Raw genomic sequence first — 25,199 nt, 5'->3', positions numbered from 1 at the left:
TGATCTCGATAGCTTCGACCTTTGCGTAATTCCTTTTTGGGATAGAGATCAGGGTTAATTCTGATCATGAGTGAATGCATGGACGAATGCATTCCCTTTCTGGATCCTCCGATATATGCAGAGTCCAAAACTTTCACCTGTCCATATCTTATGAGAAGCATGCGGTGTCGCCTTCGATTAGCCTCAAGTATCAACTTTGGTTGTCTCGCTCCGTGTATTCAAAGTAACCGCAGTGATCTTGCGAACATGCCTAACATATTCAGCCACAACAAAGCCAGTGCGGCCTATCACTCCCTGCCCTCGATCGACATGGAGAAAGACCAGCAAGACAGCCGTTCCAGCCAGGAGTCTGACCACCCCCTGATGAATGATGAGCTGGTGTCGAAGAAAAAGCAATCTAGAGTCCGCAAACTGCTGCTGTCTTGTAGATCGGCGATGAAAAGCCCATCTTTTATGGTCAACTTCATGCTATTTCAAGTGGGAGTAGGGAGCCTTTTCCTGGCTTGGCAGCACTCTCATGGCTTCAACGCTGCCCACAAAGACATTGCTATGTATTGTGAGTGTGTCGGCTTGTTACCAAATCAGTCACTGGACAGGAAGCTAATATTTCAGCACCTCTCCTAAATCGAATCGAGATTCCCATGGTGCTGCGAAAGAGCTACGCACAGTATGGCATGGGCGGCCCCGAGATCTGGCGCGCCGAGCCCAGTGACGAAGTCGACAAAGCCTGGGAGCGGGTGACAGCCGAGTATCTCATCCCAGTGAAAGAGTCGGACATTGCCGCCATGAGAAAAGATCCTTCTGTCGTTGTGTCCATGCCAGATAATTACAAGATTGACGGCGAACCTACGTACATGGCGAAGTCCGCAATGTATCACAATATTCACTGTCTTGATTATCTACGCAAGGCCATTTATTCGTAAGAGACTAGCTCCGGAATTGTAATTGCTTGCTAACAATTTTCAGTGATTATTACTATCCGAATGGCACCGATGACAACCCCTTCCATGCCTATCACACTGCACACTGCGTCATGATTTTGTTTGAACATCTGACTTGTTCGGGAGTAAGTTAAACTCACCTTCAAATGGTAATCTCGGCTAAAATCAGGCTTGCAGGATCCTGGAGTTTATCTTTTTCGCTGGATGGAAGAATTCAACCGCCCGATAGCCGATACAAACATCTGGCGAAAGTGCTGGGACTTCGAAACCATACTGGAAGAGCACAATGAAATGGCTGTAAAAGACATGGTAGAGACTGACGTCAGAAAGCCCCATGGCGTGAAGACTGTACCAGCTCCGGAAGGCGTCATGAACATCATTCGAAATTATCAGAAGACACACCCGGATTACAACCCTGGACAGTGATCAAATCCCATCATATCGGCAGCTCCTATTCGATTGCTTCCATGAACTATTTTGGAGGAAGAGGAGGAAATGTAAGTCGAACCGGGCTATCAGAGATAAATGGACAGAGCCAGCTTGAAAAGAAGAGGATGTCTACACATTGAAGTCGTTTGCAAGTTTGTGTGTGGACCTATTTCTGTGGAAGATTGAAACAACAAGATAAAAGCTGAATTACATACAAATGAACAATTTCTTTCACTCGCGTCCGAAATCTCTCTGACTGTTTACTACGGCGCGAGAAATGACATATTCCGATTAAGAAATACAGACTTGACACTTTTCTCAAGAAAATTCGCGAAGTCTGAGTGAGCAGAGCTGAAGAGGAAGGTTTGCTGAGCTGAGTATTGCTCGGCATGTTACCATTCTGCTAAAGTATGATACATCAACAGCTTCAGCTTCCGTAGGGATACATTCAATCAGAGCAAACGTAACAATTCATGTGACTACGAGATCTTGAATGATTTAAAATGCAGATAATGGAGCGTCACATAAACCGAGCAAATTACATGCGACCACATAACCAGCTTACTGCAGGTCTCGCAAAGAAACCAGGCACCGATAATCCATCCACAGATACGAGTTGGGAACATCAGTCTCCCAGTTGTAATCCTCAGCTGCCTCCATATCGAATCGAAACACCATTTTTGCGAGCATCAGTCTCATTGACTGCAATGCCACGGCGCGGCCAATGCACATTCTCGGACCAAGTAAGAACGGGCAGTGCGAGGACCGGACGTCTTTGGCGAACTCAGTGTCCGGTCCATTGTCGAACCACCGCTCGGGGCAGAATTCGTTCGGACGAGCCCAGTATGACACAGACCTCTGAATGGTGTACATGTCAGCAGAGACGTTTATCCCAGAGGGGATGAAAACTCCGTCAATCAAGGCCCCCGGAGATGTTCGATTCGTGCCCTTCCCATTCGCAGGAGGAAATAAACGAAGAGACTCGTGAATACAGCCGTTGAGTAGTGGAAGCTGAGTTAGAGACACGGCATCCATCTCGGCAGTTGATTTGAATCGAGAAAAGAGCTCATGCCGAAGAGCCGCGAGATACTTCGGATGCCGAAGAAGCAGGTTTGTTGCTGCGGAGATCGAGGTAGCAGTTGTGTCATAGCCGACCATGCTGACGCGCGTGTTAACATCATAGACTTTCGGAGATAATACCTGAGTTCTAACTGACACGAGTAGCGAGGAGTTGCTCAGGAGCTCCTCGTCTGTCATGCTGATGCCCAGTTCTCGACATCTCATTATTGCCGCCAAAAAGTCTTCCTTGCAGTCTCTACGACGGATTTTCCCGCTAGAGAAAACGAGTCAGATGGATGGAGCTGGGTAAGGGGGGCACACATGCTCACCTCCGGAGTTGGGCTGACGGCAGGATATTGGTCGGTAGTCGGAAAAGAAAGGGGATAACGTCAACGAAAAGTTTGGTCAGCGTCCGAGCTCCTGGCACAGCCAGCAAAACCTGGAGAGCTTCCAGTAGGGGACTGGCCATACAAAACATCGCCTTTAAACGCTCAAACCTTGCTGAAAACGCTTAGTACATAGCTTCCACTTCCGCGAGGTCTTGTTTGACAGGGGTGGGCTACCGAGTTGGTCTTTCAGCAAGGGTTCCCCGAACGAAAGATCGCTAATGATATCCCAAGTCGTTTGTGAAATGAGAGGAGTCAAATCGATTGTTCGACTCGTTTCTAACTCTTGTTGTATAAGTGAGATCAAGCGGTCGGTGTGTCGTTGTTGGATTGGCTCTTGAGCTTGCAATGACTTTTCGGTGAAAGCCGGCTGCATTGCTCTCTTGAGGCGCTGGTGCTCCTTTGGATCGGTGGATGTCAGTAGATTTTCAGCTGTCCAAATGATCTTTCCCATCATTGCTTCCAAGGTTCCTTCTTTTGTGAAAAACATATTCTGCTTCGCTGAGCCACCGGGCCGATGGATTGCCGTCTGTGCCTCGACGGTAGCAAAAGAGACCTCTGTTGGGGACAGACGAACAACTGGGCCTATACGATGTCGAGATTAGATGCCAGCAGTTTCAATTATTCATCAGACTATCTTTATTACCATATTTATTGTGTAGATCCTGAATGTCTCGATTGAGCGTTTTCCGCAGGGCAGCTCGCATTAGCCAGAACTGAGAGCGATGAGTAAATTGGAAGAACGGGAGACGCAAATATACTGACCGGTGAAACCTTTGCCAGGAAGGGTCCGGGAATATTGGAGATGGGACCCAAATAGATGTTGTAAGCTAGGGAGTACAACAATACGGACAAAAGCTTTTGATCATATGAGTCTAAAGAATTCACTTCAAGTTGGCAACTGTAATGGGTTTGCAGTTTCTTACCGCTCCAAGTAGGCAGACGGTAGCCCCAAGAAAGTCGGGTTCTTGGAAAAACTGGGAACCGAACGCCCAGTTCAAGTTGCTTGACGAGTTATCTGAAACTTGAAAAAGAACATGGTACTCCAAGGGTACGTGATCGTCAATCAGAGATGAAGCCATGTTGTCCAATGTTGATGACCACGAAGTAATTGTGACTATTCAAATTCAAATTTTAAGGCAGTCGTTTTTCAACACCCTGAAGATATATATTCTACGTATGGCTTTTCCGGCTTTAACTACTTCAGCGTCTCATAATCTGGGTAGCAGCCAATCTCATTGGAGTCTATCATACAATAGCTCGAAATAGGTTCTCAATTGGTATTGCCTGATCTTTGAGATGCTGGGATGGCTGTAGCACCAACATAAAGTCAGGAAGAGCACGCAATCAAAGGCACGGCTACAGAATCTTTCGGAATTTCCAAAAGGTCGACTCCGATGTTGATATTTTGAATCGTGCAGCTCGGAAAACAACGATCGTGATTCATGATTCAAGACATCTTTAGCAAGGCAACTTATTCGGCTTCCGAATAAATGCTTCGTTCTATTCTAAGTTGAGATTCCAAGTAGAACTGAGCTTAAAGTTTTCACAAAGCAGGAAATGCTTGAAGAGCTGTGAAACCCAGGGTTGTAACTGATTGTGAACCCTAGACGTCCGTCATAAGTGTGGCAGTACACGCCAATCGCAGCTGTGCAGTGACCAACACTGAGCCAAAAGTCAGCAATCTGTATGTCTCCTCGGACCTTCCGCAACATTCCATCCAACTTTCCTAGACCGCTGTATTCAACTTGAGCCATCTGTTGAGTTACCATCGACCGGTGTTTGTCCTCCGTGGTTGCAGTCCCAGAAAGGTGCAACATTGGCTGCAAAGTACAAAGGGCATCGGGATCTTCCTGGAATTCCAAACGTTGTTTCCGAATCTGTGATGTTGCGTCCAAAATGGATTTGGGAGCTTTGACGCAGGCTGGATACGCTGCGAAGTAGATCGTGGCTGCATGCTGGGCTGTGTTGTAAGGGTGTTTGCATAGATTCCTAGCGTCGAGTAGGACGCCCCCCACCCAGTTGCCCTCTGGAGAACCGGCATGTTGTTTTGCTGTCATGACCACCGTGCCGTTCATCAAGTCGTTCACAGATACGCCGTGGGACCTTGCGTAAGTGAAGATCGCCGAAGAATCCTTTTTTGACAGAACCAGCCGAGTGGTGCCGACCTCCCGGACGCCTGGTCCCGGGAGGTCTGGAGCTAAGCATATCGGACGAGACGCATATTCTCTCCACTCCTGCAACCACTTCTCCGTTCTTTGCCAAGTCTCAGTCGAAGCGACCTCAACACCTGCGGCAACGTCCAACGGCGGAGACAACCGCTCTCCCTGATTCTCAAAGCAGGGTTTCGTGGGGAACGCCATATTGTGGCAGAGTGTGTCCAGAAGCATAACCATCCCATGGCCATCGATATGCTCGTGTGACGCCGTCAAAACCATCTCTTTGGTGTATGGGAGAAAGTGTAGTTGCATACCAGAGGCTGGTTGTAGCGTGGCAGACCACGAGAGCGCCGTGTTGCTCGTGCGGTGTATGAAAAAGGTATCTCCAACCCATGCGGGCACATCCTCAGGCGCAAGGGGGGAGAATGTCACTCTGATGCTGTCAAATTGTATGGCGATTGATGGTTGGCTGCAACGTAAAGTGACCCAGGCGTTACGAGCTCGCGTCTCGGCCTCGAGATCTGACAAGTTGTACTGCATGCGAGCACAACATACCATGTAGTAGTTGATATGACCAGGTATGCTGTAAACCTGCCTCAGCACGAGTCGCTCTCTGGTGTCTGGCTGACGGGAATACAGTTCTGATCCAGATAATCCCCAATAGCAAGGATGGAGAAACTGAGTGGAGTGTTGATCCGACATGTTTCCTTTTCATGGAGTACAGACTTGAAAAAGCAGGCGTGGGCAGTCTATTGCAGGCCTGAGGAATATATTATCCGCTTATAACGGCTTCCTAAGGCACGAGCTTTGAACTTTGCTCATTTTTACAACCACCAACGTGACTCGCCGCCTGTGCCGACAAACACAGTGCTCGTTCACGACTTCAGACCATGCAACAAGTCAGTAATATTGAATTACCAGAAAAGGCTTATTGCGGTACAAAGAAGGTTTCTCGGACAGATCAGTCATCTGTAATTCTTCCAGACGCCTTGACTCCGCTTCTACACGTGTGGGCTAATGCGGATCCGAAGTTTGACAACACACAGCTCGCCTGTTCTGCAGGTGGGCATCTAATATTTCGGTCTCGGTCTCGGTGTTTTAATCAGAACAGAAACTACAGTTGCAACTAAAAAGTGAAGACATGCAGAGTTTGAGCAGCAGCAGAACCAGACTTGCTGTCTAATCAGAGGCGGCATTGGAACTCTGCGGAATTCACCTGATGGAGTCACAAAGACGCACCCGCACAAGAGAAAACATGTTTTCGAGTGGTAATCAAACGGCACGGCATAGTCGGCATTGATTGCTTTCCAACACGTTTTTTCTCTGGACTCTCAGCTTGTCTACGGTAATTACAATGGATGCTTGTTTCTCTTTCTCGTTTGTAAGTAGTCTGGAAGACCATGCCATATTGGTTCGGGGAGCTTCGGTGGTGGTCTTACTATCAGCTATACTCTGGCTGATCAGTGGGATGCTGAAAAGATCGAGAGAGAGAATATCTTTGCCTACAGTCACTGCCAGGGCCGAAGACTTCAGACTAGCCTTGGAGGAAGGCAGAAGACTGGTAACCCCAACTATTCCCTATAGCATATGTCATGACTGAATTTGAATTAATCTAGCTGACAGTTTATTACCCCTTAGTATCCAGATAGGGCATTCGTGTTACCGTCTGAACCGCCTATCGTCATCCTTCCTCACAAGCTTATCAATAAGCTTAAGTCTGCCCCCGAATCAGAGCTGTCCGCAAACAAAGAGGTTTATCGGCGAGGCCTAGGGCAATACACCGACTTGGGAACACCCATGCCGGAAATGTTCAACGCAATCAAAGTCGACCTTACGCGACATATACGCGACCTAGTTCCCGTACTGCACGAAGAAGCCGAATACGCCTGCGAGCACACCCTGGGATGCCACAACAGCGAGGAATGGAGAGAAGTACCAGCCTTCGTCTTCATCAAGCGAGTTGTGACCATCATGAATGCAGTTGCGTTTGTAGGTCGGCGTCTGTCGAGAAATACTGAGTGGCAGGAAATCGCGTACAATTATTCGAGCGATTTACGGAGGGCGTTTGACGCCCTGAACCGATGGCATCCCTGGGCGCGGCCGTTCGTTCACCCGTTCATTTTCAGAAAGATCGGATTCTCCGCAAGACGAAAGCGAGCAGCCGAATTGCTGCAACCTTTGATGACCGATGCAAAGGACAACTCGGTCGATGGCGGCGTACTCATGCGCTTTATCCGGCAGCGTCTTGGCTGGAAGGGGCGGGACAGTAGCATGATGGCGAGAATGCAGCTTCGAGCGGCCTTGGCAAGTTCGGACACAGTCTCACAGGCTCTGACAAACGCCATATTCGATATATTATCTACCCCTGGCCTCTTTGACTCCCTTCGTGACGAGCTTTCTTCCGTCGTCTCCAACAGCAACGACGATATGTGGGATATGGGCAGGTTGAGAAGGCTTTCCAAGTTGGACAGCCTGCTTCGGGAGTCAGCCAGACTCCATGCACCCTTCTTGGGTAAGATCAAATCATCACCTCTGAGACTCGCAGGTTCCGACTAATAGCGGATCGGTCCTAGTTGCGATGGGCCGAGTTACCACATCGTCCTTGTATCTTGACGACGGAACAGTTGTTCCCAGGGGCACAACAGTTTATTTTGATATGTACCACGCACACAGATCACCGGAGGTTCAGCACGACGACAAAGTCGCCAATTTTGACGGTTTTCGCTTTAGTAAGCGCAGGGAGCAGGAACAACTACCGAACAAGTATCTCGCCGCAACAACGGGGCCTGACAACCTGCCCTTCGGACACGGCACCCACTCCTGCCCTGGACGCTTCTTTGCGGTTGCGGAAATGAAAGTCGTACTAGCGCACTTACTGCTGAAGTATGACATGAGCCTGGACTTTGAGGATCGGCCGCAGACGAGATACTACGGAACAGCAGTGATGATGGATAGAGAAGCCAAGATGTTTATCAGGAAAAGACGGGATTAGAACAGCGTATGTAGTCGCTATTGTCTTAGAATAACGTGATTTCATCCATTTCAACTAAAAGCCAGGCGGAGACGATCACCTACAGCTGTCTAAATATCTTTGATGACGGAACAGAATTGGCGCAACAATAAGTCATGATCGCCATAGATCATGCTTCTTAGTTCAAAGCTCATGCTTCCATCATTTTCATTTACTTCCTGATGGAGCTACGCACTTAAGATGATACCAATGTGTGAAATCCCTTCTTTGACCCTTAGAAGCTGATCCACTCGAGACACTAAGTGCAAAGCAGCTGGTGCAAAGGCTCTACTCCAACTCTGTAAGCGCTGAGATTTCGGGCTGCTCCATCAGCTTCGGGAGGCGCGGCACGCGTTTCTTGCACACCTTATCGAACCACTGAGTCGAAGCCTTCGTGGCGAAACCCCGATTGGTCATGGTTTGGGGCTCTTGGCGCCGATTCGAGCTGGCTCCGACTACACACACAAACACAAAGAGACATTGAACACGCAGTAAGGTTTAGTGTCACTTTTAAGTGCGGCTACCAACGCGTCAATCTCAGTACTACTGGGATAGAGCACTCATAACTAAAGCAAGGATCCCTTGAACCGATATATCCGACCTGCTCAAACGAGCTACTTAGACAGCCTTTCCCAGGGTAGCGCGTGTAGGACACGCGTAAAGAGTCATCTTTCGCCGGATTTGCTTGAAGCTTTTCCAAGATATGGGGACACGCACGATCGAGCCGCACCATCGTGTTGACGAAAGTATCAAGGTTGTCTTGGAGCCCAACATACCTAGAGAATATTGACACACGAGTTCATGCCTCGGTCCGGCGGAGTTGAACAGACGTTTGTTGAATTAGCGTTGGAGTGGAATCCTCTGTCTTGCCCCGAAGCAAGAGGGGAAAAGTCGAAACGCCATGAGCCGATAACCGCCACGAAGTGAGGCTCAAGTGACCTTGACTAGCACCATCGGGTTTCTGATATGATGATCATCTCATTTCGTTGAAAATAAGAAAAGAACTCTCGACAAGACAGGACAAAGTCAACAAAACAAGACAGAAAATGGGATTCCATGTCGAACCTCTACAACATGAACCGGGCAAGAAGGTTCACGTACGTACATCTCTCGACCTCTCGTTTTCTCATGGTCAATCTAATCATGATGGGTAGTTTGGTGCACAAGTGACCGGGCTCGACATCAATAATATTTCAGGTTCGTCTCTCGATCGCGTCAACAAGCTAGTACAAAGTGCGCAAAGAAGTCTTTTTCTAACTAACACGGACCGCATGATAACTTGAAGATGACGAACTTGTCTCACTCAAAGAGTCCGTGTGGAAGCACAAACTCCTTATAGTGAAGGACCAAGATGAGCTAGATCCCGTCAAGCAATGGGAACTGGTGACGAAGCTCGATCCAGAGGCCGGACCTCAGAGCCCGGAGCTTTTCATGGCCGATTTTCACCCGCATGGAGGCGGGATCCTAGCAAGTGAAAACCCAGCCTTGCCACTCTCCGCATCGTTGAATAACAAACTGGGCTCAGAAAGCGAGAGGCGTGACCGGCATCCCGGCCGCCGAAAATGTCCACGTCGTCGGCAAGGGCCTCGTGGGCGACCACTACGGCTTGAAGGATCTCAACCTAAACAAGTCCTTCTCGTACGAGAACCACTTGCCGCCGCTCCCGCACGAGGAGCTCGAGAGGGGCCACACGCGTTTCCAGGGTTGGCACTTTGACGCGCCGCTCTACAGCCGAGACCCGCCGTGGTTCACGGCCTTCCACGTGGTGCAGTTGCCCGAGGGGCCCCCGGTCACAATCCGGTGGGACGATGGGTCTGGGCTGTCCATGGAGTCCGCGCCGGGCCGCACGCCTTTCTTCTGCTGCTCGCAGCTCTACGAGGAGCTTCTCAACGAGCAGGAGAGACGAGTCGCGGACAACAGCTGGGTCGAGTACGCGGAGCTGCCGTACGAGTGGAATCGGAACTGCAAGGTCCTCCCGACCGGACTCGGCCTCGTCAGCCAGGGCAAGGAACTGTCCGATGCTGAGCTGAGATCTATCGGGACGGACACGGGGAAAATACGGCGGGTGAGTTGAAGGCATCCCGACGATGCCAGCAACGCGCCCAGGTGAAACTGACGTGGTGAGCTTTCAGTATCCGATGGTATGGACCAACCCGGGAACAGGCCGGAGGTCTTTTCAGGTGCAGGCCAATGCTGCTAAGAAGCTCTTCATTCGCAAGGATCCCGGGGATGAGGTCAAGATCGTTGACGACGTCGCAGAGGTTCGCCGGTTTCTGCTTGATATTCAATCACGCATACTGAGGCCGGAGTACATCTTGGTACCGCCTGCGGAGGAGGGCGATTTGCTCCTGTGGGATAACTGTGCCACGATGCACACTCGGGTGGACTATCCTGCCAGTTACGGACCCAAAGCGTGTCATCAAGCTGGGGTCAATGCCAGTCGAGGTCCGATGGGGCTTTTCACGATTCCTGTGGTGTGATAGATGAGAAGAAGCCGCGGTTGTGTTTGCTCAACCTGCGGCTCCGGTGGTGGGTAACAGTTCCGGTTCACATTGGGGGAGGGGGCCATGTCACGTTCGTGGACTCGGCATGGATGTATTACACCTATTGGTTCCAAAGTGGTGAACCCCGAAATTAACAAACATGAGAACTGCATTTCGGCTCTACTGTGCCACATTCTCCCCCTGAAGCCAAGCGAAAGTTGATCCGTTTTCATATAACAACCAATGAGCATTCAAAGTCATGCGCGATGATGCGTTGGTTCCTGACTACGACTAGAGGGAACCCTTATTTACAAAGGAATTCCATGAGATATCCGGATATCACGGCCGCGGCGGTCCGCCTGCCCATAATTTTCTTAACACATTGTGTGACGGTCTTCATTTTGACTATCAGGCGCGCTGAACACAGCCTACTCCACCCCCCTATGTGTTAGGTTGGGGGTTTTAAGCGCAGCGGAAATCCGACTGGAACCCCTGGTACTTCCCACGAGCAAGGCACGAAGCCCGACTCTTATCACACTGCGACGGAGTTTTCTCTCCTCCACGTTAATAAACATGCGGACCAAGCGCAGGGTTGGGATTCTCTAGGGACATAGACCACATGTGGATGACAAAAAATGAGTGCAGTGAAATGACTAACGACTCTATTAGTGACAACGGAAGGCAGTCGACTCTCACCAAAGGGGACAACAATGAACGGACAAACCAGGTCATGTACCTCGCAGGCAGTTCAATTCTTGAGACTGGTGGGATGCTACGGGCCATACCTGGGTTGGATTGCGCCTGTTGTTGAAGAGCTACTAGGGCTTAGGCCCCTCGTTGTAGTTTGAGTCCTGATTCTTTCTGTATTTGAGGGTTTTTGGAGGTAATAGAACTCCAGGAACATTTTCTGGCAGCTACAGAGAATTATTTGACTAGGAATATTGCTTCTGTCCCCATTGTATATTCCGTTGCAATGCGGCGCAGATAGTTCTCGTTCTTTGAATCTCCATCCGGATACAGTGAATAAATCAACAACCCATTTGTTAAGAGCGAGTAACAGAAATATCAAATAATAATTTACGTCGAATATCATTTGTCTATACCTTCAACCTTCCTTGCTTCACTTACCCAGGCCATCCATTTACTACATGTATCACCCAGAAGGATTTCGAGCGTGAATCAGTGCGGCGTTGATCAGCATCCGCAAGGTCTTCGGATACAACCACCTTGGCACTGCCTAGAAGAACTAAGTGACAATTTACAGAAACCCAAGAGCTTTTCCAGCCTCACAGAAAAAAGTGACTCTCCTGAAGAGCTTCATGTGGTCTTGTGCGCTTGATCATGAGGCTATAAAGCCGCTGTGAGCTTGGGCACCCAAACTGGGGTCAGTATGATCCATCTCCTTCTGAAATCCCTGGATATGTCATGGAGAAGTAGGGGGCGGAGGGCACATATTTGTGTTGAGATGGGAATTGGATATTACCAGGAGCATCAAATGGCTACAATACGAAGATAAGTTGATCATTTGCACATTATAAATGTCTTATTTCAGGTAGTTGTACCGAGCAAGAACTTAGGCATTCAACACCATCGGAGAAGGACATAATAACAATGAACTATTCTATGGGTAGTTTCATCAAACTCCCACTGCCAAGTAAAACAGGAATATCCTCACTTTGTTCTCCCCTGTAGGGTAAGAAACCAAAGTTTTAAAGCCGTGATGATGGCCATGACAGCCCATCGATCCCCCAGTTCTCCGGTCAAACCAGTTCCGATAAAATCTATGCTGAAGGGTTTGTTCATATTCATAGTCCCCTTGAAAACGGTCGAGGCGACAACCTCAACGTCCTTCCTGTCCTGGCTGCTTTCTCCACCAGAACCGTGAAGAGCCCCGGTGCACGAACAGGCTCCGCAGCCGCTGCGCGGAAATGCCCCCGGCCCCATACGAAACAGTCTGAATCCGCCCTTGAGGCCATCTAACTCCTCCGAGCTCATACTTCGCCACTCAAAGTCTTCACGACGCAGCCCGCTTCCGCCGCTATCATCTTTGGGGCGGTCGACTTCAACGGAGAAGCGGAAGACGAGGGTGAACTGGCCAGGCGAGGACTCACCGCGCATGACCTCCGTAACGGGGTGCGTTACCTGATCGTGGCTGGAGGAGGTGCCGGCACCGGCTTCGGGGGCATCCAAGGGCGGCAGGCTGATGATGCTGGTCCGCGACGCCGGTGTCCAGTCCTTCTCCTCGCTGGCCACGGCCAGCGCCGCATCTTTGTCGCTGGGCCCGTTGTGGAGGATCATGCAGTGTCCACCGGGGCCTCTACCGGAGTATCCGGCGTAAGTCGAGATGGCGTAGAGTCTGTGGTTGGAGCTGTCCCCGAGGTGGAAGACGCGGCTGATCTTCCATTGTTGATAGTACAGTTTCAGGCTTGTGGGAAACATGCGGTATGGAGAAGCGGAGGTGCTCATGTTGATGGGCGCGAGGGGAGTCTGGGCTTCGGGCGGCGTTACGGCGCTCGACGACGGGGCGCCGGCGCCGCTGTCATACGGCGTGTATGCGGGCGGTGGTGCGTCCATGGAGGAAAATTCCGGCTCCGTGGAGCGGGACTCGGCCTTGGCTTCGGCGACATTACCCATGGTGAACTGAACATGTATGCGCATCAATATCCTGGGCTTGGCTCGCGGCCCGGGTTTCGGCGTTGTTTTTTGCGGAACAGTAGGATATGGTCTCATAAGTCTGGAAAGGGGGAAGCCCAAGCCTTTATATGCAGAACCGAACTCTTGGAAACAAACAGTGGGGGGGGCCTCATTTTATTTTTACCCGCGTTTGCTGTTTGTTGGTTGGCGCTACAACATTGAACATTGAATGGGATGGGCCGCAGCCGCCCCCATGTCCTCATGCAGCCGAACCCAGCACCCTGCTACTGGCCATCTCAGGCATAGTTTAATTGCTGGCTTAAAAGCAGCTTTTTGAGGCGAGAAACTGTATCTGACAATTGCAACATATTCGAAGTCATTCTCGTTGAAGAGACTGTCTCTGCTGAGCCCCCTAGACTGTTGAGGTCCGGTACGTCGAGTAAGACCTCGTCGTGGATCCCAGTATTTTGATCATCAACTGCTGAGTCATTGTTGTTGGTAGAAGTTCCTGGTGACTACACCCTTGTCGTTGGCGCTTCCAAGCCTTATCTCCATCATTCGAGTGAGGGTTCTTCCTTTTCGACGTTCGTAGCCGGGAGCTTTTTGTTCTGATCCATGCCAGTAGACCCGAGTCCACTGCGAAGGTGTCCTGTCGGTATCCGTGGTAGAAGCCTGAACTCGACTCCTAGGCTAGCCTTAGAGTCGAATGGTATTCTTCAAACTGCTGCGGACACCTGGCGGTATCCTTGTGGAGTGAGGGTGGGGTTCTCTGCCAACTCTTTTGCCCTTGTTGTTGGCCACATTCTCTGGTTTGTTGAAACTTGGGTAGCTGTATCTATCGCAACGAAGATCTTGTGTTGTAGTCGAGAAGTTGTGGAGAAAGATGACAGCTTGAGAATATCACGTCGGCAGTGAACAGACGAATCTTCGTCTAAACTTTCAAAGTGAAGATCAGAATTGAATGAACGCTGGAAAATTGAAGGCGATGCCGCTGGTGATAGACGTGAGATAGGTATGCCTGATGTTTGGTAGTTAGACTATGCATAAGTCGACCTCAAGATACTTGACGGAGACTTATTCAAGGGCCAGATAGTTGTTGTGAAGTGGATATCCTGAAAATACTGTCATAGAGGGTTGGGATTAAGTCGGCCAAACTAATCCCTAAAGGCGACTATATACGAAGGGTTCGAAGCAAGCGTACTAACGACTCGCAATTCTTCTGGCCATAGTCTATAGAAAATTAGACAAGAGCGAAAGAGATTTGGGATCGATGAGACAAAGCTCAGTTCAATAGCTGCCTACGGAATAGAGCTTCTTAGTTGTAATCAGCCTCGAAGTCGCAGTAGCGGCTCGGAATCATTGAGCTGCGCGTGAGGTCTTGTTATTTAGAAGAAGGAGCTACCTTACCTAACGTATGTCAAATGTCGGAAAGCAGTAGATAGCCGAGTCAACTCCAGTATATCCATGTCAGTTTTATCTTATATATGGAAAATTCTGCTTTCTTATTCAAAGCAGGGCTACTATTCCATATATCCGTTATCTAGACATAAACGAGGGCGACGGCTACCTGTCGTGACCTGTATTACATATCCAGTTTACGTCAGTGCCACTTCAACATCTAATGTTAAAGAAACAGCAGTTGCCTTGGAAAGTGCTAGATCTCTCTCAGAGTCAAGAAGAAACCATAGCCTCACTCGTATACACCAATTCTTATTCAGAAACATCAACTCCATCTAGCTCCCGATACAACTCCCTCTTAACCTCCTCACTCGCCCAACACATATCCACCCCATTCCTTGCCAATTGGACCATGTCCTTCTTGCTCATCTCACAGTAGGTATACACCTTCTGCATATTCCCATCAACCCACACGTCATGCATATACACCGGATCGTCACTGTTAATACAAAACTTCACACCCCGCTCCCACAACTTCCGGATCTTGGGAAACAGCACCTCCGTCGCCGTCCGCCGGTGATACGCATGCGGACACAGTGTCAACCCGATCCCCCTCTCAACCAGCCCCTCCAACAACTCCTCCCGATCCGCCGCATCGAGCCCGTGGTCGATCCTCTCCGCCCCCTTCCCGCCACACACCTCGAAGATCGCCTCCCGCATGTGCTCGTACGTATCCTTCTGCCCGAAGTCGCAGTGCATGGTAACGTGCAACCCGTCCCTCCTCGCCCACTCGTACCCCTTCTCGAAGAGCATGGGCGGCCTCTCGTACGCGTTACTCGCCAGACCGACGGCGTGGAAAAGGCCCCTCCCGCCCTCGACGTTCCCCGCGGCCCACGGCCTCGCGACTTCGTACGCCTCCAGCCCGTCCTCGAGACTCTCGTCGCGGATGAAGCAGAAGATCCAGTTCGACCGCACACCGAGCTCCCTCTCCCCGTCGCGCTGCGCCCGCAGGTACCCGTTGAGCACGTCCTCCGCCGGCACGCCGCGGCGCGTGTGGGCCTGGATGTCGAAGAAGGGCTCGACGTAGCGGACGTTCATCTCCGCGCAGCGGCGGAGGTAGTCCATGGACATCTCGTAAAAGTCATCCTCCGTCTTGAGGACTTCGCAGCCGGCGAAGTAGGCCTCGAGGAAGGTGGGGATGCCGGGGACGCGGCCGTTGATCTCGGGGCGGTGGTTGAAGAAGACCTTGTAGGACTGGAGGAGGTCCTCGTAGGTCGCGTGCGGGAGGGGTACCGAGTTGCGATTGGCGAGCTTCCAGCGCAGGGAGGGGAGGAGGGTGCCCTCGATGTGGATGTGCAGCTCGACCTTGGGGAGGGAGGCGATGAAGGGGGAGATCTCGAGGCCGTTCATGGTGGATGGATAGGTGAGTGCCGTATGACGGGTGTGCCGAGAACCCGGTGGACGGGATGGTGGCGTGGAGGTGTGCTTGAAGGTTTGGATGACAGGTCGGCACGGCGCGACGAGATATCTTCACAACCAGGATGGAAAGTGGCCGATCGGCCGGGGCAGCGTGAATGGTAGCCCCGCCGCGTCGGACATAGCCCGATTATTCGGATTGTCTTGCGACAAATACCTATCACTCAACTGGTCTAGTTTCGGGCTCTTAGTAAATCAAGACGTGAATCACCTTGCGAATCAAAGCCAATTCGATGGGGTTTCGCCGGCCGATGTTCGCAGCACTGTGGGGTGCTTGAAATGTGAAGGATCCGATAAGACATGATCCCGTAAATTGTTAAGGGATTTCCCCCGTCGAACCCTTTACATCGGCCAACCATAACCGCCCAGCCGGTATCAAAGCGGCTCTACTTTTCCCACCCGTCCATTCATATTCTTCCCAGCCATCTCTCAACCCGATTTTCAAAAAAGACGGCGCCGACTACTGGATTCAGGCAGCGTGGTAACGTCGCATCCTGTGTGCGGTTCGGATATTCGCCGACGAAGTGGAACGACAATTCCGTGCAGGGAGCGCTGCGCTTGCCGTCCGTCTATTCAGCGGAGTCTAGCGGATGCGGAGCAGGCGTTCGCTGCAGTCTGTGTGTTGCTTATCTGCCGCCCGCTGGCATTCCGGTTCGCGGTGGTTGGTCGGTCGGGGGAGGCGAACGCGTCTTGCGTCGGGGAAGATCGGCAGATAAGACGACCTTTTTTTTTATCCCCTGCCTGTCTTCCCGCGGAGAGAGGGAGCTTCCTCGGCACGACGATTTGAATGACCGGACTCTTCAAAAGGGCGGTCGTTCCCCGGTGGCGAGCCTCCCGCGATGTCACGACTCGTGTCCCCGCAGAGGCATCGAGTTCTCGCGACGACGAAGAAAGGCAAAGTTTGCTAGCCGACGACAACATGGGCTCGACGACGGAAACACAGCAGAACCCAGCGCCTGTCGAGGTGCAGGACGGGGAGAGGCAGCACGTCGACGCCGCGATGGCGAAGAGGATTCTGTGGAAGATTGATCGGACGATTATTCCGCTTCTCTTCGTCACGTACATGCTCAACTTCATGGACAAGACGATCCTGTCGAGCGCATCCGTCTTTGGTCTCCGCGATGACACCGTAAGTCGTCTAATTGTGAGGTGAAATGCTGTCGCATTGTGCTGAAGAGTCATCAATAGAACCTGAAAGGCCAGAACTACAGCTGGGTCTCGAGTATCTTCTACTTCGGCTACTTCGCCTGGACATACCCGACGACGCTGCTCATCGCCCGCCTCCCTGTCGCCAAGTACATGACCGCCAACACCTTCTTCTGGGGCACCGTGGTGGCCGTGACCGCGGCCTGCCGTAACTACGGCGGTCTTCTCACCGTGCGGTTCCTCCTCGGCGTCGCGGAGAGCACCATCACTCCCGCGTTCATGTATCTCACGTCCACGTGGTACACGCGCGACGAGATCCCCACGCGCACGGGTATCTGGTTTGCAGGAAATTCTGTCGGTGGTCTTGTCGCCTCGCTGTTGGCGTTTGGTGTAGGCCACATCTCTGATAAGATCGGACCGTGGCGTTGGATGTACATCATCCTCGGCGTCTTGACCTTCGTCTGGGCTTTCGTGTTGTGGCTGTGGCTCCCCGACTCCATCTCCACCGCCCGGTTCTTGAACCCTGAGGAGCGCCAGTACGCCGGCGACCGCGTTGTCATTGCCGGCACCGGCCGCACGGAGAAGACACACTGGAACTGGGATCAGATGAAGGAGTGTCTGATTGACCCCAAGACGTGGCTTATCTTCGGCCTCGAGATCGTCTCGCAGATTCCCAACGGCGGCACGCAGAACTTCGCCAACCTCGTCATCAAGTCATTCGGCTTCACGAGTCTCCAGTCGACGCTCATCAACATCCCGTATTCGCTTCTGTCCGCAGGCATCATTGCCGGTACCGGCTATATCGCCGGTCGCTTCCGCAAGATGAACTGCATTCTTATCGCACTCATTGTGCTGCCCTGCATCACGGGAGCCGCCATCATCTACTCCCGCGAGCACGTTAGCAACGGCGTCACGCTCTTCGCCTACTTCCTCCTTTCTCCGGGCCCTGCTGCCATGCCCCTCGCCATGTCTCTCGTACAGGCCAACTACCGCGGCGTGACCAAGAAGATGACCATGTCGGCGCTGCTGTTCCTGGCGTACTGCGCGGGCAACATCGCCGGGCCTCAGTTCTTCAAGACCAGCGAGGAGCCCCACTATCAGACGGCTTTCCAGACCATCATGATCTGCTACTCGCTTGTCGTCGTTCTCGCTGTTTGTCTGAGGGTTTACCTGCAGTGGATGAACACCAAGAGGACCAAGGAGGAGGGATTCGAAGGCAGCGCTGGAGGTGCTGGCGCCGTTGGTGGCGGAAAGGTGATGCAGGCGGACGGAAACGCGAATGATGTGGCGAACATGATGGACCAAGTCGAGCTGAGGCCTGAGGATTATGAGGATGTGACCGACTGGAAGACGGCCGGCTTCCGATACAGGTTGTGATCGGTCCCAAAGTGGATTCTCATCAGATCAGATGATCGATGTCATATGAGCCAGTTAAATGAGGTAATATCCGTAGATGCTGCCCAGAAGCTGGTGTAGTAATGATACCGTGGCTGGATGCCGCAAACATGGACTTCTTCGAAATTCGCGAAGCACAATCGTGATAGGCGACTGAGTAGAATATCTTGCTCGTCTCTCCTGAGGGAGATTCCGTTGCCTTTGCTTGTCGACCTCGTAATGTCAAGGTGACTGTCGTGATATTTGCGGCTTTGTTGGTGTATCGTAGCGGCAGAGAAGTCTCTCAATCGAAATGGCTGGCAACATGATGTTCCACGGCCGACGCATCACCCTCAAAGGCGCCACAAACAGGACAAGTGACAACCTCGGAAGGTACGTTCAACGTCGAGTCTTCACCAACGCCACCCGCCCCGGTAGCTACCCTACCCCTTCCACCATTCTTCTGCTTCGCAGGTCGAATGTAGGCCTCAAGCCCAACCTGCGACGAAGGCAGCTCGGCCTCCTGCTCCTGTCGTCGTCCCTGTCGGCGTCGCGGTGGCCGATCTCCAAAAGCGGCAGGACCAGGTGCTCCGTCCACATCCACCACGTCTTGCGCAGCAGGTGCGCCCGACTGCTGAGATCCCGCGTGCGACTGTACGCGTCCGACTCGGCCATCGGCAAGCCGTACCTTGATTCCGCGAGGGTGGTTGCCGCGGGTCAGGATATCCTGGACGGTCCCGGAAACCGTGCGGCCGGTGGGCTGGTCGGCCTTGAGAACGATGTTGACGCTGGCGCCGCGAACGACGGTCGCTGTTGTTGGGACTCGGCTCATGACTCTGGTGAGGTTTCTCATGTCACGATCTGAGCTGCGTCGGGATGAGGTCGAAGAAACGGGCGAAGTATTAAGAGTTTGGAGTCTCCAAAGATTGAGTGGAGGCAAGAAAGACGGAAGGCGCTGCTGACGTGATGGCACGGGCCACCGCGCGGAAGAACTCCGCGATATCAAAAACGGTACGTGCTCTCGGCCAGTTGCAGGACGAGATTCACTTGAATCCACAGCTTTTGTGCAAACATCAATACTGTGCGCGCTATCTTACGTAACTGATAAGCAAAACGCATTGCCAACAGCGAGTTCCGGTGCCATTTGAAGCTCTCATCCCCACTCAAACAGCTCACTCACCCACTGAGTTGGATCTTGAATATCTTTTGCAGGCTTCACCGCCACAATCGGCCTTCTGGCGCAATGGTAGCGCGTCAGCTTCCGGTTATCTTTCCAGTTCTGCTGAAGGCTGTCGGTTCGAATCCGGCGAGGGTCGTTTTTTGCCTGTTTCGGCCCAGTTGAGTATGTTTTGATGACTGGTTGATGGTTTTGGTGATGTTCCTTCACAGTGAGATGTGAGAACGCCGGAAAGGTGGGGTCACCGCGGGGTAAAGTTCAGCTGTCGTGAGAAGGAGGGGCAGCAGAGAAGAGCAAAGTCTGAACTCAATGCAGTCCATTCAGTGAGATTTGTGAGACACAGTTCGAATTCAACATGAGAGTATGAGAGCATGAGAGACCTCTCACCTCACTCATTCAACATATCCAATACTCAGTCAGACTCATATGAGCATCACAAGCTACATCCGCGATCGCTCTCTCACGGCTTGTGCTCTCAGTCGCAGACGCCCAGATCTACACCATTCAGGTTCTAATACTCTCAGAAAACGCCTCGATTGCAACCGTTTCAACTTTGGCCTTCGCTTTGATGTGACTGTCTCATCCTTCAAGTGTTTTTTTATGAAGCTCATGGGAGTGAGTTCATCGCAAAGTGTATTGTAACGACAGCTACTTCCTACAACCCGGCATCCACGATCAGTGCCTCACGCCGCGATGTTCAAAGCCTTCTTCCCAAGCTCCCTCCGATGGAGATATCTAATCACAAAACACGTCGCAATAAGACCCACACTGAAAGCCACCATCGTAGGATAGCCCTTGGGATACCGCGGGGCCTCAACCTGTTGCCAGATGAGAAGCGGCAACCAAGCTTGGAAGACATAAGCCATCTGATTCATCGATCCCGTCACAAGGGCCCTCTCCTCGTTGTCGTCCTTGCAGATCTCATGAGCCCACGCGAACGTCAAACCGCTAATGCCGCCGCCGAACCCAGCAAGCAGGAAACACGCCCACTTCCACGCGATGGGGATGTTCCACGCGGCCAAGCTGGAGTAAATAACAATCTGCACGACACCCGAGAACACGATCGGGGGCCACCTGGCCCCCTTGAAGACGGTGTCGGACGACCACGCGTATATGAGAGTCGTGATCACGACGATGGCGGACGTGATGGTCGGGTATGTGTTCACGTCCTTGACGCTGTACCCGGCGCCCTTGAGCCACAGCTGGAAGCCGGGCTGGCCGAGGAGTCCGCAGCCGTTGTTGAAGAAGATGTACAGCGGCGTCAGAGTCCACAGGTGCCAGCTGGTGAAGATCTTCTTGACTTTGGCTTTTGTGAAGGGTTGGCGGGTCGCGCGTCCCTCGAGTTGCATGCGCTTCTGCGCGAGCGCGATGTCGTCTTTCGAGAGGTACCATGCCTTGGTGATTTCGGGGACGTCGGGTAGGAGGAAGAAGCCGGCTAGCGCGATGGGAAGGGATATGACGGTATCGACACTTGAACAATTAGCAAGTTTCGGAACCGTGCCAAAGAGGCTGAAGACTTACATGAACAGCCATTGCCAGCCCTTCCATCCGTGGACACCATCCAAGTTATAGACAGCAGCCATAAGATATCCGCTGAACTACGATTCTGTTAGCAGGTATTTCGAGTCAACAGAGCAGATCGGAAGGAATACCATTGATCCTATTATTTCATGATTAGCCTTGAACCCAATTGAGCAAAACATGATTGTGAGATATACCTATTGAACCACTAGCGTGAAAGATACACGATCTCTTGGCTAGTTCATCCTTTCTATACCAACACCCGATGATATACTGCATGCCAGGGTAGAAGGTACTTTCGGCGAGACCGATAAAGAATCGCAAGACGTAGAGTTGAGTCGTGTTTGTGCACTTGATCATGAGAATGGTCAAGACGGCCCACGTCATTTCACAGGCGGGAATCCAGATGGATGGTCGGACTCGGGTGAGGAGCAGGTTGCTGACGTTCCTTGTCAGCCAATGCGCCTCACAACTGGTAAGATAACCGAAACCTACCTTGGAATCTCTCCAAGAACGTAACCAACGGTCCAACACGTCTGCATGTAATTCAACTCATTACCAAACAGCTTCATATCCTCCTTCATTCCCGACACAAAGGCGTTGTTGATGTTGATCTGATCCAGGTTCTTGATGAAGTAGCCAAGTGACGCCATGGTGAGAATGACCGCGTCGAGCTTGAACATGAACTTCCGCTCCTCGGGGGACTTGTCCAGGGTATCCCAAATGTACGACTTCCAGGTCAGCTTTGGCGTCTCCTGTACGAGATGGCCCGCGGCCGAGTCTTCGTCGGTGGAGGTCGGCGATTTGGACCGGGGCGAGTCGACGGCGGCCGTCTTCTCGTTGATCTCGGTGACTGCCATTGTGACCAACAGCCTCTGGGTCCGAATTCGAAGACGGGAGGGACGAAATGAATGCAGGAACGAGAAGATCGACAAGAGTCTAGACTTAGTTAAACATTGTGTGACAGCAGTCGGTTTATATGTTGAATCGAATTCCGATGCGCCTTTTCCATCTTCTGCAGCAGGGTCTTTTCGGAGCATCATCGGACATTGTCTGGGAGGCGAGGCAAAGGAAAACTGGGTTTGGCGCTGACGATGATTCTGGATACGATGGCGTGCTGCTACTTTTCAGCCCTCGCAGCGGGCAACATCCGACGACCTCTCAATCTAAGCGTGGTTAAGCAACTGAGGTAGGCAAAGCGGCGAGGTCAGAATATGGCTCAGCGGCACGGTCCGAAACCAACGGATCTTTCTCTATGCTAAGAGGTCTCGAACTCTGGGCAAGAGCTTGATTATGTTGGCTCAGGTGCCAAGTTCTCAATCTGAAAATTATAATTCCGCAGTCCACGCATCCTGGAGGAGTTAGTAGCAAGCATGGTGCTCTCAAGGACCGAACTCCAGTAATGCGAAGACACGGAGATAACAACCTTCATAACCACGCTGCAATCCTGTTTCCTGCAGAAAACTAGCTTCCGGGGTGCTTTTGTCTGTCTGGTTGGTGATCCTCTTAAAAGGGGTCGGACCGCCGTTGGTCGTCGAGCACACAATCGGGCCCTTGTATCGCGTAACCCCCACTCGCGGCCGACCAGCAACCCCCGGATCCGCCAGCACGCGGAGACGCGTCCAATGGATCGAGCTGAGAAACCCCTCACTCGGGGTTGGCTCGACACCATCTCGAGTTATGGTCGCATTTCTGTGTAGTAGGGAAAGCGTACATTGCGTGCTGTCTGGAGGATTTGGTTCCACTCATGTCTCCGAGATCCGTGAATCGAGTGGTTCGACGACGCCGGAATTCGTCACTGTCGATGCAGATTGAACCATAGATAAGTCTTGTAAATGGCCGTCTACCCCGCGATTATTGGTAATCAGAGCTGGATTGGTGAGCATTGGTTGGTGTTTGTGAAGGTCGGAAACGAGGATCATGCCATTGGATAACGTTTCACGGGAGTGATGTTGGAGCATAAAAGCAGGCGGTCGCGACTACCAAGAGCGAAATTTTGTGATTAAAGAGTGAAAACATCCAGTTTATCATATCCGACTACCTTCACACTCCAGCAGAACAGCAATCCGCAACTTAAGGTCACCGCCCAGCCAAATCGATAATCATGGTGCCCGCCCCCATCGATCCATCCATCACCGAGGTAGCGGAGCCGCGGAAGGATACCCTCGGCCTCCCCGATGCCGCAAAGGCAAGACTAACAAAAGCTGGCGTGGACCTTTCGAACGGGTACCCGTACCGGCCGTCGAGACCGCTTTACCTGCAAGACGCTATCAACATCCGTGGCAAGGAGCGGGAGTACGTCGATGCTGGGTCTCGAGCAGATAAATCCAAGAAGAACCTTTTCGGTGCCGCGACCAAGGTCACCGACTTGACCACCCACATTGGTACCGAGATCGAGGGCCTTCAGCTCAAGGACCTGACGCCCGAGCAGAAGGATGAGCTCGCGCTCCTGATCGCAGAGCGCAGCGTCGTCTTCTTCAGGGACCAGGATCTTTCCCCGCAACAGCAAAAGGAGCTGGGTGACTGGTACGGAGAGGTCGAAGTTCATGTAAGTGTTCACAAACACATCCACTAAGTGACCCATATACTAACGAAGCCCCCCCGCAGCCCCAAGTCCCGCAAGTCCCCGGCGTTCTCGGCGCCACAGTCATCTGGCCCGCCCTGTGGGCCACGGAGCGACCGGCCAACTTCCGCAACCCGGGCGGGGCCTCCCGATGGCACACCGATCTCGTCCACGAGCTCCAGCCGGCCGGCATCACCCACCTGCACAACGACACCGTCCCGCCCATCGGCGGAGACACCCTCTGGGCGAGCGGTTACGGTGCCTATGAGAAGCTCTCCCCGGACTTCCGCAAGATCATCGACGGCAAGTACGCCATTTACAAGTCCGCCCACGCGTACCTGGACAAGAACGAACCTGAGGCCGGGCCAAAGCACATCGAGCGCGCGCACCCGCTGGTCCGCGTTCACCCCGCGACGGGATGGAAGGCGCTGTGGGTCAACCGTCTTTTCACGGACCGCATCGTTGGTCTGGATAAGGCGGAGAGTGATGTTATTCTCAACTACCTCTTTGACGTGTTCGAAAAGAACGTGGATATCCAGGTGCGGTTCAGGTGGACTCCGAACACGAGTGCGCTATGGGACAACAGGTCAGTTGAGATCACCGGTATGCTGGAGCTACAAACTGACATCTACCAGAATCACCATTCACAACGCAAGCTGGGACTACGAGGGCAACTATCCTCGCCATGGAACTCGTGTGACCTCCCTCGCGGAGAAGCCGTACTACGATGCCAATGCCCCGACTCGGAGACAGGCTTTGGGGGTCTTGGGTGATGATGAGAAGCAGGCTCTGGGCATTGACGGCGCTACGAAGGGGCTGAAGGACTTCTCTCTGTGATTGTGGCAGATAGAGTAATTCTATGATGAGCTGACCTTCACGACTTTTTCAATCCGGTGATGTGCTACGTTGACCTGCTGTGTATGTTAGAGAAGTAGTTGGAATCGAAGTAGGAACTTGGCGTTCCCAACAACAAGTCCGCCCGAGAGAAAGCTCGTGTACGTGATATGGAAGGTTCAAGCGACGAAGACATTTGCGATCTATTTACGGCTTGTGTCGTATCAGATCATATTGCCCTAGAATATGCGTCGAGTTATGGATCACAATAACCAAGTCTAGAATTGAGAAGAGAAAATCCCAGCTCATGCTGTAACCCCGCAAACCACTAGACTGCATATTTATTAGTACCGCCACCTTCCGAAAAGAGGTATCCCATCCCAGGTCTCAAGCCCTGTTCGGCGTGCTTCAGTTTCTTTTTCCCTACCAACACTGGAGGAAACCGTTGGCCCGCATCCTGTACAAATACGAGAACATCACATATTCATGCAAGTAGCTGCCATTGCCTTCACCGGCGAAGTAAGGCGGCGAATGAAAAGAAATGGCGGGCCACCGTGCTGACTACCGAGAGCTGGAGTCGATGGCGTGTTTCTCCCGCCGCACCGCGTC

The 25,199-nt window shown here is 52.1% G+C and overlaps 7 protein-coding genes across 7 annotated transcripts; 4 read left to right on the top strand and 3 right to left on the bottom strand.

Annotated features, from left to right (window-relative positions):
- Positions 1-246: 246 nt before the first annotated feature.
- Positions 247-1,367, top strand: CkaCkLH20_09308 (uncharacterized protein; the record flags this gene model as incomplete). The annotated part of the gene is made up of 4 exons (XM_038892023.1): positions 247-556; positions 613-919; positions 967-1,066; positions 1,119-1,367. 4 exons carry the CDS (start codon positions 247-249, stop codon positions 1,365-1,367), a joined length of 966 nt encoding a protein of 321 aa, XP_038742606.1.
- Positions 1,368-9,030: 7,663 nt separating this feature from the next.
- On the top strand, positions 9,031-10,464 carry CkaCkLH20_09307 (alpha-ketoglutarate dependent xanthine dioxygenase; the record flags this gene model as incomplete). The annotated part of the gene is made up of 5 exons (XM_038892022.1): positions 9,031-9,081; positions 9,139-9,181; positions 9,324-9,455; positions 9,514-10,049; positions 10,117-10,464. The coding sequence occupies 5 exons, from the start codon at positions 9,031-9,033 to the stop codon at positions 10,462-10,464; spliced, it is 1,110 nt and encodes a 369-aa protein (XP_038742605.1).
- A 1,674-nt stretch (positions 10,465-12,138) lies between these two features.
- On the bottom strand, positions 12,139-15,909 carry CkaCkLH20_09306 (adenosine deaminase; the record flags this gene model as incomplete). Its single annotated transcript, XM_038892021.1, has 2 exons — positions 12,139-13,107; positions 15,199-15,909. The coding sequence occupies 2 exons, from the start codon at positions 15,907-15,909 to the stop codon at positions 12,139-12,141; spliced, it is 1,680 nt and encodes a 559-aa protein (XP_038742604.1).
- Positions 15,910-16,894: 985 nt separating this feature from the next.
- CkaCkLH20_09305 (allantoate permease) lies at positions 16,895-18,498 on the top strand (the record flags this gene model as incomplete). The annotated part of the gene is made up of 2 exons (XM_038892020.1): positions 16,895-17,104; positions 17,164-18,498. 2 exons carry the CDS (start codon positions 16,895-16,897, stop codon positions 18,496-18,498), a joined length of 1,545 nt encoding a protein of 514 aa, XP_038742603.1.
- Positions 18,499-18,799: 301 nt separating this feature from the next.
- CkaCkLH20_09304 (MFS multidrug transporter) lies at positions 18,800-19,327 on the bottom strand (the record flags this gene model as incomplete). The annotated part of the gene is made up of 2 exons (XM_038892019.1): positions 18,800-19,129; positions 19,184-19,327. 2 exons carry the CDS (start codon positions 19,325-19,327, stop codon positions 18,800-18,802), a joined length of 474 nt encoding a protein of 157 aa, XP_038742602.1.
- Positions 19,328-20,355: 1,028 nt separating this feature from the next.
- CkaCkLH20_09303 (uncharacterized protein) lies at positions 20,356-22,053 on the bottom strand (the record flags this gene model as incomplete). The annotated part of the gene is made up of 4 exons (XM_038892018.1): positions 20,356-21,142; positions 21,194-21,270; positions 21,521-21,632; positions 21,689-22,053. 4 exons carry the CDS (start codon positions 22,051-22,053, stop codon positions 20,356-20,358), a joined length of 1,341 nt encoding a protein of 446 aa, XP_038742601.1.
- A 1,244-nt stretch (positions 22,054-23,297) lies between these two features.
- On the top strand, positions 23,298-24,593 carry CkaCkLH20_09302 (TfdA family Taurine catabolism dioxygenase TauD; the record flags this gene model as incomplete). The annotated part of the gene is made up of 3 exons (XM_038892017.1): positions 23,298-23,741; positions 23,801-24,342; positions 24,392-24,593. The coding sequence occupies 3 exons, from the start codon at positions 23,298-23,300 to the stop codon at positions 24,591-24,593; spliced, it is 1,188 nt and encodes a 395-aa protein (XP_038742600.1).
- Positions 24,594-25,199: the final 606 nt, after the last annotated feature.

Source organism: Colletotrichum karsti, assembly GCF_011947395.1.
Source record: "Colletotrichum karsti strain CkLH20 chromosome Unknown Scaffold33, whole genome shotgun sequence".
Taxonomy (NCBI): Eukaryota; Fungi; Ascomycota; class Sordariomycetes; order Glomerellales; family Glomerellaceae; genus Colletotrichum; species Colletotrichum karsti.
This window is presented reverse-complemented; position numbering and strand designations above follow the sequence as displayed.